Source organism: Dasypus novemcinctus, chromosome 28, assembly GCF_030445035.2.
Source record: "Dasypus novemcinctus isolate mDasNov1 chromosome 28, mDasNov1.1.hap2, whole genome shotgun sequence".
NCBI lineage: Eukaryota > Metazoa > Chordata > Mammalia > Cingulata > Dasypodidae > Dasypus > Dasypus novemcinctus.
The window spans coordinates 37,580,755-37,596,107 of record NC_080700.1 but is presented as its reverse complement, the minus strand read 5'-3'; the positions used below and the strand labels follow the sequence as shown (position 1 = coordinate 37,596,107).

At 40.3% G+C, this 15,353-nt stretch overlaps 1 protein-coding gene across 2 annotated transcripts; it reads left to right on the top strand.

The window, feature by feature from the left end:
* Positions 1 to 387: 387 nt before the first annotated feature.
* On the top strand, positions 388 to 15,101 carry MTRF1L (mitochondrial translation release factor 1 like). 2 transcript variants are annotated; one of them, XR_011647724.1, is made up of 7 exons: positions 388 to 724; positions 3,558 to 3,637; positions 6,676 to 6,859; positions 7,714 to 7,877; positions 9,419 to 9,536; positions 10,095 to 10,339; positions 11,878 to 15,101. XR_011647724.1 is itself a non-coding variant. In XM_058289698.2 (7 exons), exons 1-7 carry the CDS (start codon positions 466 to 468, stop codon positions 12,067 to 12,069), a joined length of 1,134 nt encoding a protein of 377 aa, XP_058145681.1. In that variant the 5' UTR covers positions 403 to 465; the 3' UTR covers positions 12,070 to 15,101. The 2 variants fall into 2 exon arrangements, 1 of the variants encoding a protein (XP_058145681.1); XM_058289698.2 differs by having other exon boundaries at positions 403 to 724; positions 10,203 to 10,339.
* Positions 15,102 to 15,353: the final 252 nt, after the last annotated feature.

Here is a 15,353-nt window from a genome sequence, read left to right as displayed (position 1 = left end):
ACACACACACACACAAACACACACCCCTCCACCCCCAGTAACGGCCATACCACGCTCGGCTCTGGGAGAGGGAAGGCCAGGCTGGTCCTGTAGGTGCCTTCCGGGCTGTGGCCTCGATCCCCTTGGTGGAGTCTACACAACCCCCGCCGCAGACCTGAGACCCCGCTCCGGGGGAGTAAATCCGCGTCGCCACGGTCGGCGTAAAGGATCCCAGACCCAGCGCCAAGACCGGGGGCCGACGTCCTCCACACCACCCCCGCGCTTTCCGTTCCGCCTGCTCAGCTTCCGGCCTCGGCGACGACCCGCAAGAGACTCGTGCTCCGCCCAAAAAGTCCCCTCCGGGCTTCCGGGAAGGCGCCAGGCAAGTTCCGCTCGCGCCCCGAGCCCCACGTCCCGCACTCTCTCGCGAGAGTTGGGCTGTCCGGCTCTTTTGGCCGCGCCAGGTGTCCCCCGCTCGGCCTAGCGATGCGGCCCCGGCTCCTCTGGGGCGTCGCGCGGCGTCTGTGGGCCCGCGGGGTCCCTGGCCCGGGCCGCCGGGCCGCCAGCTCCGGAAGCCCGCCGCTGGAGGCCCTCTTTGCCCGCGGAGGGCCCCTGCGCGCTTTCCTCGAGCGTCAGGCAGGGGCGGGAGCCGGGCTGCAGGGCAGGGGGCCCGAACTGCTGGCGGCGGCCACGCTGCTGGACGCGAAGGAGCAGGAGCTGCGGGAGACCGAGAGCCTGCTGCACGGTAGGGCAGCGCAGACGCCGGCCTCCTCGCTGGCCTTGGCCCGGGAGCCGCAGGCCCGGTGGCGGCACGCTGCCCGCCTCCGAGACTCTTGCATCAGGTGTCGGAGGTCCAGGCGGCAGCGCGTGCGTTCTCGTCTCCCCGCCCCCCATTTACAGGCGTCAGAAGGTGACGCCTCTTGGCTTCGTCCCCTCTGCCAGGAGCTCATTAGCTCACCCAGGACACAACGTGTGCCAGAGCCGTGCTTCTCTGAGTGTGAGAAGGAGACCACCTGCAGGAGAGATGACTGTTGAAACCAGATTAATGGCTCAGAATCTGAGACCTAGGAATATGCATTTATAACAAGTTTCCCCGGTGATTCGTGTGCATACGAATCAGGGATGGGGCCTTAGTTTGTGCATGTCTGCAAGCTCCCAAGGGATGCCCACCTGCTTCTGCATGGACCACATTTCAAGTACAAAGGCTCTAGAAAGGGTGGCAGTCTGTTGGGGAAGACAGACTTATTTATAGCTGACAAGAACAGACAGATGAATAGCAACCTAGAGAGAGAACAAGGACAACTTGTTGGGAAGGCCTCTCGAAGGGATAAAAAATACAATATCCTTAAAAGATTTAGTAATGGGTTTACCTTTATTGCTTCCTCACGGATCTCCAGGCTTTGCTGAGTATGCTTTATTCACTAACTCATCCAATTCACATTATCAAACTATATGGTAGGTACTTTTAGTCCCACTGGACATGTGAGGAACCTGAGGCATGGAGAGGTAAAATAACTCTGCTCAGGGGTCAACAGCTTGTAAGGATTGGAGGTTGTATTTGACTGACTCCAGATTTCATATTCTTGAGCACTGCACTCTTTGTTAACCAAGGAAAAGGAGAGGTTCTGAGGAGTGGCAGGTTGGAACTATTTCATTAGGGGCATCAAATACTAATCTAAAGAGGTTAATTTTTTCCTCTTGGACAAGGGAGTAGCAGAAGCTTTCAGATTCGTGAATGCTATACTTTGGGAAGCTTGATTTGTGAAGTCAACCAGAAATGGGGATCAAAAATGCCATGGAAACCATCTTAGGAGGTTAATGCAGAAGTCTTAAGAGAGGGGTAAGGAAAATCTGCATTACGTGATTTAAGAGAAAGGGAAGATGCCTAGAATGTAATGGAAGGATATTTTGGAAATACAATTTTTGGCGAAAGCTACAGAACTACCTTTTAGGAGCTCATAGTTTTAGTGAGAGAGAGAGATGTTTTAAAAAGTTAAGGAGGGAGAATTGTGTAGCTCAGTGGTTGAGCACCTGCTTTGCATGTATGAGATCCTGGGTTCAATCCCTGGTATCTTCTTAAAAAAAAATAAGGAAAATTATAAGTGGATAAGAGTTTATTTTGTTTTAATCTCTCCAACAAAGCAGAATATTATGAAAGCAAAGGCTGGCATTTGAAATGGATCTGGAATGGGAAGCAGAAGGTTGCCAGGTGTTGTAAGAGAAGGGAATTGAAGGCAAGGGTGACCAGTAAGGATAAAAGTTCCAGCTTGGGAAATACAATGTGGGAGGTGGTTATAGTAAGTGTGGGAGGTGATAGTGTAATAGAAAACTGGAACCAGAAAGTTAAGAATCTTGGGTGACAAAAATTTTGGATTTTTCATGTAGACAATGGGACGTCAACAGAAGTTTTTAAGCAAAGAGGTAACATCGTTCTGAAGACAGTTTAACATTGGCACAAGTTTCAAGAATGAATTGGCATACTGAGGCCCTGATAGCTGAAAGGCCAAAGAGGCAGTGATGTCTGCAAGGATTTGGCCTTCCTCTTCCCTCCTTTTTTTAAAAGATTTATTTATTTTTCTCCCCACCCCCCGTTGTCTGTTCTCTGTGTCTATTTGCTGCATCTTCTTCGTCCGCTTCTGTTGTTGTCAGTGGCACGGGAATCTATGTTTCTTTTTGTTGCGTCATCTTGCTGTGTCAGCTCTTTGTGTATGTGGCGCCATTCCTGGGCAGGCTGCACTTTCTTTCTCGCTGGGCGGCTCTCCTTACGGGGCACACTCCTTGCGCGTGGGGCTCCCCTATGCGGGGGACACCCCTGCGTGCAGGGCACTGCTTGCGCACATCAACGCTGCGCGTGGGCCAGCTCCACACGGGTCACGGAAGCCTGGGTTTGAACCGTGGACCTCCCATGTGGTAGATGGACGCCCTAACCACTGGGCCAAGTCCACCGTCCTCATCCTCCTCTTCCCTCTTAAGGCTCCATGAGGCCAGCTTCTTCCATTCTCAGCCATAGGCTAGCATAGGGCTCATCTCTCTTTCTGGGTCCCATTTCTTTTCGGGCTTAGTGCTCTGGTCTTCACAAGGTCAGCGGCAGACTATCAGGTGATTGGCTCATCTCTCTTCCCAAGCCCTCTGCTGTGTTTATGGAGCTGTTTCTCTTCCTCTGTGTATCCTCTCTGTGTATCTACTGTCGTCTTGATAGAGTGTCCGTTTATATAGCCCACCAAGGAGGTGGGGACCCAACCCTGCATGCCGGATGATGGCTGAATCAAAGCCCTAATCTTGATTTAATCAAGTAAACGTAAAGCCTGTGAGTTCAAATCAATCGAAGGATATCATGCCCAGAGGAACAGAACAGCTTACAAACATAATTGGAATTCATAAATAATTTCAAACTGCCACACTTACGGAAGTCTAGTGTATAAAATACTACTTTTAATTAATTGCATATGATTAAAAGGGCCAGATTGACATTTTATTTTTCCCTGCAGCAACAATAACAATAAAACTATTGTCTTGAAATCTGTTGACAATTTAACAGTAATTAAGGAAAACTTAAAACTGCTGCCTTTTTTTCTTAGATGAGAATGAAGACTTAAGGAAACTTGCCGAGAATGAAATAACTTTGTGTCAAACAGAAATAACTCAATTGAAGCATCAGGTGTGGTATTTCTGCTATTTCTGCTATTCTAATGCATTTTATTAGAGGTTTATAAAAACAACTCAAGAAATAAATAGCTGAGGGGAACTCTGGGAAGATGATGGAATAGGAAGCTCCGGGCATCGTCCACCAAAACAACTATTAAACAAGCAGGAAGTGTCTGAATCAACTATGTTGATATTCTAGAATCCAGTAGAACTCTGTACAGCAGGAGGGAGAAGCAGGAGGGAGAAGCTGGTAAATTACAGTACCAGTAAGTTGCTCTCCCTGGGTGCGTGGTTAGCAGTGCCTGCCAAGCACCCACCCAGAAGGAGCAGTGAGGTCCAACCCCCGGGGTAGCCTGCTGGTGCCAGAAAGGGATGCCAAAACCAACCTCCCCGACATCTGGGGAGGGCTGGGGCTGGGCCGGCCTCTCTCTGACCACTGCTTTCGATTGCTAAGTCCTGTCACTGGAGGCCCAGCTCTGAGGACAGCCATTGTTCCAGCCCGCTGGGCGACCGAGGAGGAGACGGTAGGACAGAACGCTCCCTCAGGACAGCTGAAGGCCTGCATTCGCTGAGTAGGGGCAGAGTCAAGAAGGCAGAGCCTTGGGGAGCATGGAAGAAACTCACGGTACCCATCCTGACCCTTCCTTTCTCCCCTCCCCAGGGCAGTTTAGAGCGGGTCAGAGCTCCTTTTGTGGGTCCTTGGCCTTGTTCCAGCCTGCTCCCTTAGCCCCTAGAATTTGTCCTAAGGCAAGAGCAGCCGGAGTAAAAAATGCAGTGTAAGAAACAATTGCCTTCATGGTCTGGGGCAAAGGCTTAGCTGCTGAGAGGAAAACCCAGGGGAGGGGGAAGGTCTGTTTCCTAGAAAGTAGAGGGAGCACTCCGAGTCCTGTAAACAGGAATCCCTAAAGCCACCAGCAAGCAAGCACAAGCCCAGGAGAAGACACAGGCCCAGCAAAGACCAGGAGTTCCTTGCACTTTGCATTTGCCTTAAGCTGACCTTACTGATAGGAAGCCTGAACCCTGGTGAGAGCACAAGCCAATGTAAAGTCAGATCGTAAAGATGGTGAAAGGTGTTACTAGATTTAAAATTTTAGTAAGAGTCCACGGAACTGCACAACACAGTGAACACTCTAAGTTAAACCGTGGAATATAGTTAATAGTAATATTATAAAAATATGCTTTCAACAATTGTAACAAATGCACCACACAATGCAAGGTGTTAGGAATAGGGTATATGGGAACCCTGTATTTTATGCATTATTTTTATGTAAACCTACAATTTCTCTATTAAAAAAAATAATTAGATTCTACTATTTAGAATAAACCGGTCTTTAGATCAGGAAAAAGCATACTTCTTGTGGTTTATTGTACTAACAATTGTAGAGCTCTGAAAAAAAGGTGAATATCACTTTAATAACATTTTCTGAAAAGGCAGTGATTTTGGATTATATTTCCCCTCTTTTTCTTATTTTTTTTTATGGGGTGGGGACTGGGGTGTGGGTTGATGTTGGATATTAGAGGTTATAGAATGATGAGTGTGAGCTCCTCAGAGGCACGAATATTTCTTTATCTTCATGTCTTTGTCACTAGAGAAGGCCCTCAGATTTTTATTTGGTTTTACATCTAGGAGATTTGTGGGGGGAATATGTAAAAATTATATGAAGAATAATCACATGAAATTAGAAGCATACTTTGCTCTCAGATAAATCGTAAAACAGACTTAAAGGTGTACAGTGTTTATCTCTGAGGATATAAGGGAAAGAGTATGTTCATAAGGAAGGAACTGAGAAGGCAGGCTTAATTTAGAGATTCTACCTCTTCTCTAGCCATGCGTGGAACTTACCAAAAATTAACATTCGCATCATCTCTAAAGGAAAAGTTCCAGTATAAGGTAAAAATTCCAGTGTAGCTTGCCATATACCCATATTCTCAAATTTTCCTGAAATAAAAGGCAGTGCATATTAAAAGTTTCTGTTTATTGGCTAGTAATCAACAAACCAAAGTCTACCATTTGTTAGTTCCATATTTGAATGATCACGTTGTTTAGGCAGAGGCTAGAGTAATATAAAAATAGTAACAGGCATAGCTCTCGACCAGTGTGAAGTGTGATAGTTCCAAACTCAGGTAAATTTAGGTTCAAATTCTAGCTCTTCCACTTTGTAGTACTGAGCAACTGGATTCAACCTCTCTAAAATTTTCATATCATAAGGTAGAGCTGTTAATAGTACCTATTAGGATTTTAAAGTATGAAAAGTGCTTAGCACCGTTATTAGGCATATATTAAGGAACCGGTGGCTTTTCTTTTTAGTTCACCCATGTTGTAAGAAGTCTTTATTTGATAACTTATAACTAGCACATACCTAAGTGTGAAACATATTATTTATAATGGAAGGAGGACTGATTGAGGTGTCGTATGACTTCATTTCTTGTGCCTGCCTGCCATTTACTGCACTTTGCCCTCTAAAGGTTATATGATTTCTGTAAACTGCATTTCTTTTAATGAAAAATAAAGCAGTTAGAACAGATCATCTCTTGGGCCCTTTGAGTTCCAAAATTGCAAGTTTCTCTTCCAAATTAAGGAGGCTTAGTAGAAAAGTACAAATGCAATTTGAGTGCTTTTGATTTTCTGTCCAGCTAGGCCTTAAATTTCAAGAGGGTAGAGCTAGAATATTCTGTTTTTCATTCTACAGACAATATAATGTCCTACTCATAGTAATCTTGTAACTAAATAAGAAAGTATATAAAGCATATATGAACTCCAAAAAGAAATAAAAATAAGCCTATAACTTTTAAGTGAACCTTAAAGCATTTGTAATATATTTGTAAAATATTCCTTTAATGGTCTGTGAAAATTTGGACAGTTTTACAGTTTATGCAGTTCTAATTGACAGGATGGTTGAACAATTCTCAATAATATTAAATTATTTCAAGGAAACTTAACTAAGTTAAATACCAAAAATACCTGTATCTTATTTAGCTTTTTTTTTTTTTTTAAGTTGTAAATGTAAGTAGTTCTTAATTATAGGAGGGGTGGCATTTTTGTATTTACAGATTTTCTTACTTTTGGTTCCCTCAGAAGAAACAGATGAAAATGATTTGGTCCTGGAGGTAACTGCAGGTGTTGGGGGTCAGGAAGCCATGTTGTTTACTTCAGAGATATTTGATATGTATCAGCAATATGCTGCATTTAAAAGGTGGCATTTTGAGACCCTGGAATATATTCCAAGTGAAATAGGTCAGTAAACTGTTTAATTGCTTTTGAGTAAAGTATACATTTAATTTATTTACCTGTATGTGTGCTAGGAAAATTAAAGCCATTGCTAGGCTTTAGAATTTATTTACAGTGATGCTAAAGTAGTTTTATTCTAATTTAATAATTTTGAATAAAATGTACCAATTTTGATACAGCATGTTATTCATTCATACTAATCTTGATTAATGGTCTTTTTTTTTTCTTTTTTTTTGTGGGTATATGTATTTAGAATCTTTTTTTTCTTTTTTTAGATTTATTTTATTTATTTCTCTCCCCCCCCCCCCCAGTTGTCAACTCTCCGTGTGTGCGGCGCCATTCCTGGGCAGGCTGCACTTTCCTTTGCGCTGGGCGGCTCTCCTTACGGGGCGCACTCCTTGCGTGTGGGACTCCCCTACGCGGGGGGCACCCCGGCATGGCATGGTAGGGCACTCCTTGCGCACATCAGCGCTGCGCATGGGCCAGCTCCACACGGGCCAAGGAGGCCCAGGGTTTGAACCGCGGACCTCCCATATGGTAGGCAGACGCCCTAACCACTGGGCCAAGTCTGCTTCCCGACTAATGGTCTTTTAAAAGTGGCCTTTTACATCTGTTATTGAATGTGTTTATTAGCAGTATAAATGCTTTATGTTTAATAACTAAGTATTGAAGATATTAAAAATTGAAAGTATGGATATCACAGACTTGCTGAAGGTTTTTAAGGAGTGTTTTACAGTCTGTAGGCTTATATGATAGTATTTTGTGACTTTAAAATATATTTCAAGATGGTAGAAGTCATTATCAATTATTTAGAAGTGGCAGGAATAATAAAAGAATTATATTTTCCCTATGTTTTCAAGGTGGCCTTAGACATGCATCTGCCAGCATTGGGGGTTCAGAAGCCTATAAGCATATGAAATTTGAAGGAGGTGTGCACAGAGTACAAAGGGTGCCGAAGACGGAGAAGCAAGGCCGCATCCATACAAGCACCATGACTGTAGCAATATTACCCCAGCCTACTGAAGTAAGGCATAATAATCCCCTCTCTCCTTGCAATCCTCGGGCTGGCACAGGAGCCTGCCTCCAGAATAACACTCACGAGTTTACTGTCAGTCTAAAATGTATGACTTTACAATAGGTGATAAGAATTAAGGATCTGTAAACAACCCAACCTCACATTGTCTATTAATTTTTCTCTACCACTAACTTTTAGATATTGTGAGATCATCTCTTTAGGTGAAACAATGTTAACTTTCCTTGCTAAAAGAACGAGATTTTACTCTACTCTGAATAAAATCTAAGACTGATTGCCTTCCTGATGACGTATGCCTTCCTGCGGTATTAAAAGCAAGAACCCTGTTTTAACAAAGGTTAACTACAGAATTGCTATTTTATAACTCAGCTACATTAAAATGGAAGTATATTGTTAACAGTGTTCAGAATGAGTGTACTTTTATTCTCACAAAGCAAATTCTTAATCTCTTGTTATATTCATAAAACACCTTAATTAGGAAGTTCTGTTATGCTTATATCCCTTCTGCTGAAAAACTCCATTTATAGAAATATCTGACCTGTTTTTTCAGGATTAAGTATGGGTTATTTGAGGTGGGTTTAATTGGTGAAATCTGTTTATTAATCTTTGGAAGCAGTGCTGTTTGACTCTATGGTTAATTGAGTTCCTCTCTAGATATATTTATTTGTGTAAAGGCCAGATGAGGAAAAGAACAGTTAATGGGAAGATTGAGAACTGAATAAAGAGGAGGAGCTACATCAAGATACTAGTCACTTTGGTTTAAGCTTCGTGGGGACAGAAGATGTTTTCAGGAAAAGATACAGACCGAGGTTCATATATCATCTCAACCTAATTGTTCTAGCATCCCTACGAGTGAGCCAAACAGGAGACATGAAGGGCCTATGGAATGGGTGGATTCCTACTGCCAATTTGTGGACACGTCCACTGAGTGGTTCACAAAACAGAGCTTTTTAAATCTGGTGCTTTTAATGGCAATTCCTTTGACAGAGGGTTATCCTGATATTAGATCCCAGTGCAGGCATGAATTAAATCCATACCCTTGACGTCATACCCTTTACTCTTTCCATTTGCCTTACCTTTTCCTCCAGATAGGTTTAAGCCCTTTATTTAAGAGTAAACAAAATAAACCCTTCCCATAGTCCCCAAACTAGCATTGCTTTTTCCTCTGCTAAATTTTTTTTGAAATCCGAAATATTCCACAAAATTTGTTAGCCCATATATTCACGTTGCTAACAGTAGCTAAGTTCTTCTGTTCATGTGGTAAGAAGAGGGTAATTTACAGAGAAGATGAGTTTTTGAGGATTAAGGAGGGTTTGTTTTTGTTTTGTAATATATTTTTATCCCCTATTCTTCCACAAAAAATAAAGTTTAAAAATGGCATCCTCCCAACTACTTAGTTTTAAATTCTATCTTCTAAATCTTAGAAGTTCTGTGGGTGTCTTATATTTATATTTATAAATGGATAGTTTTTGCCTTTGAACAATTGCTATATCTAATATTTTTTAATCCCAACTTTTCTTGCTTATATGTAGATTAATCTGGTGATTAATCCTAAAGATTTGAGAATTGATACTAAGCGAGCCAGTGGAGCTGGTGGGCAGCATGTGAATACCACAGATAGTGCCGTCCGCATAGTTCATCTGCCAACAGGTATGCATTTATGTCTTCAGTGTCACTTGGATTTTCTTTCCAGGTAGCTTTCTGAAGTTTATACTAAGTTTTCACTATTAAAAAAACCTTCACAGTGAACTAATTATTAAGGGTTCTTCTTTATCAGAAAACGCTCTGAACACTAGGACACGGAAGTTCTTTTCATTATGTTCATCCACTGACCTCTAGGGGCTCAGGATCTATATAGATAGGCAGCTGGGCTATACCTGAATTTTTCTTAAGCCTTCAGTATCTGTCAATTAGGGAGATTAAATATGTTTTGCAAGTATTATTACCATGACTTACATGTAGAAACACATGGATAACAAACCTCAGTTATCTTTAGAGAAAAGAAGAATCTCAATATGACATCTCAGTTTGGTATAATTTCTATTGATTGGTAATGCTTGGTGGGAGAGTTGGATTAATGTGTTTTTGTTTTTTTGTATTATGCCTTCAATAAGGAAATGTGCTATAGATCAAACTTAAATTTTCAATTTTCTGATAAATACTATAAAAATTAATTGTTAAGTTTATACAGTCTTCCTTTTATATTAGAGTCATATAGGAAGAAGAAAAAGGATAAGAAAGAAAAGGAATGTTCCTTGATAAGAAATACAGAAGATTTTTCTATTAAAACTCTTTAATCCTCATAACACTATTCAGGTATTGTCTCTGAATGCCAACAAGAGAGATCGCAACTGAGAAATAGAGAGATGGCTATGAAAAAGTTACGTGCAAAACTTTACAGCATGCACCTAGAAGAAGAAACAAATAAAAGATACAATGCTAGAAGGATTCAGGTAAAACAATTATAAAAATGCTTCTAAAGGACAAATATTTTTAGGTAACCCAGTTTTGTTTTTTTTCCAAATTCTACTCAATTTATTCATTTTTTAAAAAATATTACATTCAAAAAATATGAGGTCCCCATTCACCCCCACCACCCCCACCCCACCACTCCCCCACCTTGTTTCATAGTAATCTTACTATTATTGATGTTACTAGGACATTTTTCCCAGACTTTTAACTATGGGTACCTAAAAAAAACTATACTGAGTTCCCATTCTTTTTTGTTGTTGTTGTGATAACATATATATAACATAACATTTCTCATTTTAAACACTTTCAAGTATCCATTAACAAAACTTTTCCATTGCCCCAAAGAGAAACTGTATCATTAGAAGCATTAATTCCCCATTCTCTTTCCCACCCAGCCCCTGGTACCCTGTAATCTACTTTCTTTCTCTATGAATTTGCTTTTCTAACATTTCATGGAAGTGGGATTGTACATATCTATCTTTTTTCCTCTGGTTTTATTTCACTTAACATTTTCAAGGTTTATCCATGTTATCTTACGTATCAGAAGTTCATTCCTGTTTTTTGGCTGAATAATATTCCATTATATGTATATACCATATTTTTATAGTTTAAACATTCATTGGTTGATGGACACTTAGGTTGCTTCCATTTTTTGGCTATTGTAATACCACTATGAATACTGGTGTACAAATATTTGTTCAAGTCCCTACCTTCTATGTTCATCTTTCTAGGGGAACTGCCAGACTGACTTCTATAGTAGCTGTACCTTTTCACCCTTATTTTTCTTTTTTCCAGTAGGTACCAGGGATTGAACCCAGAACCTTGTACATGGGAAGCAGGCACTCAGCCACTGAGCCACATCCACTTCCCAATGACAGTTTTTTCATTTATTCTGTTTTTAGGTGGTACTGGGGATCAAACCTGGGACCTTGTATATGGGAAGGTGGCGTTCAGTCACTTGAGCTATATCTGCTCCCTGACATTCCCTTTTTATCCTTGTAAAATTATGGAAGCAAGAAAATTGGAAAGCTAACCGAATTTGTTTTCTTCCTGTTTGGTATTTAATTTTATAAACTATTAAGCCCTGTTAAGGGTTCCTCAGCATGGGAAGTTCATTATCTTGTCACCACTGCAAATGATGAGATTCATAAAGATTATATATATTTAGCTACCATTTGAATATCAACTATGTGCCAGGCTCACTGTGTACATCATCACTGTGGTATCCCTGTTTTAAAGAAGGAGTAACTAAGGTTTAGAGTTGAAGTCACAGAGCTTGAATTGTGAGTTGGCAGGTGGGGTTTAAATACTAATTTTTCTGACTTTAAACCCTATATTCTTTTTTCTATATCATTTTCTATATTATTTGGGGATTCAGAATGTTTAAGACTTGGTCCTTACATTGTGTTTCACATTATAAATCAAGAACTTAATTTCCAGATAAGTTAAATATATAGGTTTAAATTGCCATGTTTCTTAACTACATCTCAAATTATATCTTTTTTCTCTCTTTTAATAGGTTGGAACTAAAGGAAGATCAGAGAAAATAAGGACATATAATTTCCCACAGAACCGGGTCACAGATCACAGAATAAACAAGACCCTGCATGACCTTGAAACTTTTATGCAAGGAGAGTACCTACTAGATGATCTTGTACAGTCATTGAAGGACTATGCTGATTATGAATCTGTAATAGAAAATATTTCTTAAAAAGTTTGATTTGTAAATTGAAGCCTTTTATAGCTTAGGAAAAGGCAGCAAATCACATTGTTTTGTGTAAAAACAAAGAATGTCTCTTAGAAAACTTGGGTTATTAACACACTTGAAAATAATACGCATATTCTTAAGTGACAATTTCTATAAATTTGTTGATGTAGTAGTAAAAAACATACAAGATAGTAATGACTATGGTTGTAAATCTTGGGTTCTTCCTTACAATAAGCAGACAAAAGAGAAAAGTCCTTTGTATAATATATATTTCATGGATGATCAAAAGCTTGGTTTATTTAACTTTTAATTATGAGAAAGTTCAAAGAAAATAGAAACATAACAGTGAATTCTTGTATTAGGATCTAGTCAGGAGAAAGAAACCATGTATCAGCAATTCAAACAAGGATTATTTTAATATAAAAAACTTTCAAGTGATTGTAGAATTTGCTGTGAAGAGGGAATATAAAGAAACAATACACTAGGAGTAAGAGAGCAAACTGAATTCAAATATTAAAGAAAGAACAAACTTGGAAGGGGCTCCCCTTTCCCAGGTGGAGAGTCGGGCCTCACTGGGTAGAGTGTGGCTGTAGCCCACTTGGTGGAAAAGTTCCCTGGGTGGCCTTTGGCCAGAGCTGGTCTTCAGCTGGTGGGTCAGGCTTTGCAAACAGAGAACCTCAGACCTTCAGGGACCTGCAAGCAAGACGACTGCTACTGTGTCATTAAAACTTGGCTGTATGGGAAGCGGACTTGGCCCAATGGATAGGGCGTCCATCTACCACATGGGAGGTCCATGGCTTAAATCCCAGGCCTCCCTGACCCGTGTGGAGTTGGCCCTTGCGCAGTGAGTGCCCTGTCACGCAGGGGTGTCCCCCGCGTAGGGGAGCCCCACAAACAAGGAGTGCGCCCCATAAGGAGAGCCACGCAGCACGAAAGAAAGTGCAGCCTGCCCAGGAGTGGCACCGCACACATGGAGAGCTGACGCAGCAAGATGATACAACAAAAAGAGACAGATTCTCGTGCTGCTGACAACAACAAAAGCGGACAAAAGAACGCAGCAAATCAACACAGAGAACAGACAACTGGGGTGGGGGAGGGGGGAGGGAAGGGGAGAGAAATAAATTAAAAATCTTAAAAAAAAAAAAAAAAAACTTGGCTGTAAGAACTACTAGGTGTCCAAAAGCATCCCTGGCAATTGTGTAAGCAAGAGGAAAGGGGGCACATTAGTGCCAAGAAGAGAATTTTCACCCACCAGTGTTCCTCTACCACCCTCTATTGAAAAGCTTAACATAGCAGCAAGCTTTTTTAATTGAAAGCGAAATATTTTATAGGTTACTAAATATTACTACAGTGTACTGTTACTTTACCTATTCAAAAAGTAATAATTGCAAAAGTAAGGTTGGTATTGTGAATGGTCTTCAATATTGGGTTTCATTTTATAAATGAGGGCGAGATATTAAAGTTTACTTCCTAACTTCTACCATTTACCCCCATCCACCCCCCAAACTATGGGGAAGCAAGGTGTGAGAACTGTACTGATTAAGCTGGAAAAGAATACTTGCTCAATTTTTAAGTTTCTAGTCCATCGGAACATCATAGTTGGTTAGGAAAAAATAACAATACCTGGTGGATTTTAACAAGAATATAAACTTAAAATATATATCAGTAGGTGTGTTATGAATACATACAGAGTAATTGATAAGTCCTCATTTTTTAACTCCTATGGCTTCTATTTCGTTAATCTAAATTAGGTATTCCAGACAATCAAATGTAAATTTTGAAGTCCAGGAAAAGATAAGGATAATGCACCATTATTTCTGGCATGAGGCCTACTGGGACCCTAAGCCTAACAATTTAAGGGTCATGACATTTTGTCAATGCTTGCACCAACAACTATCTTAATTATAAACCATGCACTGTCAATCCTCCCTGCCTTTCCTCATACTGCCTAGAAAACATTTACTCCATATGCCTCTGCAGACAGTTCAAGGTCCAATCTAAAAGGCACTTTATCCCCTAAGCAGAATTAATTGCTCCTTAATTTGTATTCCCGTAGTACTTTATCATACCATATGACAACCCAGTGAAGTGAACTTACTAATTTACACCTGTTTCAAGACTGCAGTTTAATAAAGGAATGAGAAGGGGGTAGGTTAGAGAATTGAACAAGTATTGATACACCTCTCAATATTGTCTCATTAATAGACAAGACTGTGTTTTCTTAATTCTTGTCTCTTCAGGACATAATGTTGTGCTATAACAGGCACTAAATAGATGACTGAACAGCAGTTCTAAGCATTGGTCTAGAAATCTGGTATATTGTTCAGAAAGAACCAAAACAATTTAATTTCAAATAGGCCTACAGAACCAAAACTAATCAAGTAGAATGGCAATTTTGAAGATGTATAAACAGTTACTGTGTTTAAAATGAAATGTGTCATATCCTCAAAAATCTGTTTTCTCATTTTGGGATCTCAGTTTCTTCAATGGCACTCCCATTTTCCCTCTCAATTTTAAAATATAGTCATTTCTGGTTCCTCTTTTCTCACATAAAATTTGTTGCTAAATCCTTTCCCACTACAGACATTCTAATCCTCTATAAAACCATTGTTACAATTCTTGTCCAGAATTACTTCTCCTCTGGATAACTTTAATAGTCCCCTTTACTTTTCTGCCTGTGTTCTCTCTGTTCCCATATTAATAACTGCCTATTAATCTCTCTAAAAACAAGACTGATCTTGTCACTCCATTGCTCAACTTACAGGCTTTCATTGCCTTCCAAATAAAATGCTTAGCTGTGTATTCAGTACATCCATGATCTGTATCCAGCCTTATTTCTCTTTTTTTTTTTTTCAGCTGCATTTGCTAGTTCACATAAATATTTGAAAACAAATTCATCCCTCTTTCCTTTCTGTATCCTTGGCACAATTTTTATACTTGTTAATAAACAAACTAGTGTGAATATTCATGTTGGAGGAATGAATTTTAAAACATGAAACAGGTCAATAAATAGCCAAGTATGGCAACCACTGAAAGGAGTCATCTAGTTTCTTCTTTAAGCCAGTGATTTGCAACTTCTATTAAATTTCATCTATAAAACAAGTTTAATTTACAACTTGATTTCAACTCGAATTTCTTTGACAGTTGAATTTTTACATGAAAAATGGCAAAATTTCAACCAAAGAACAAAGAAAACATTCAAGACACAGGTTTACACGTTAAAAATGATAGCCTCTACTTCAACATAAAAAGAATGCTGCCCATCAATTCACGTTTGTCTTGTGGTC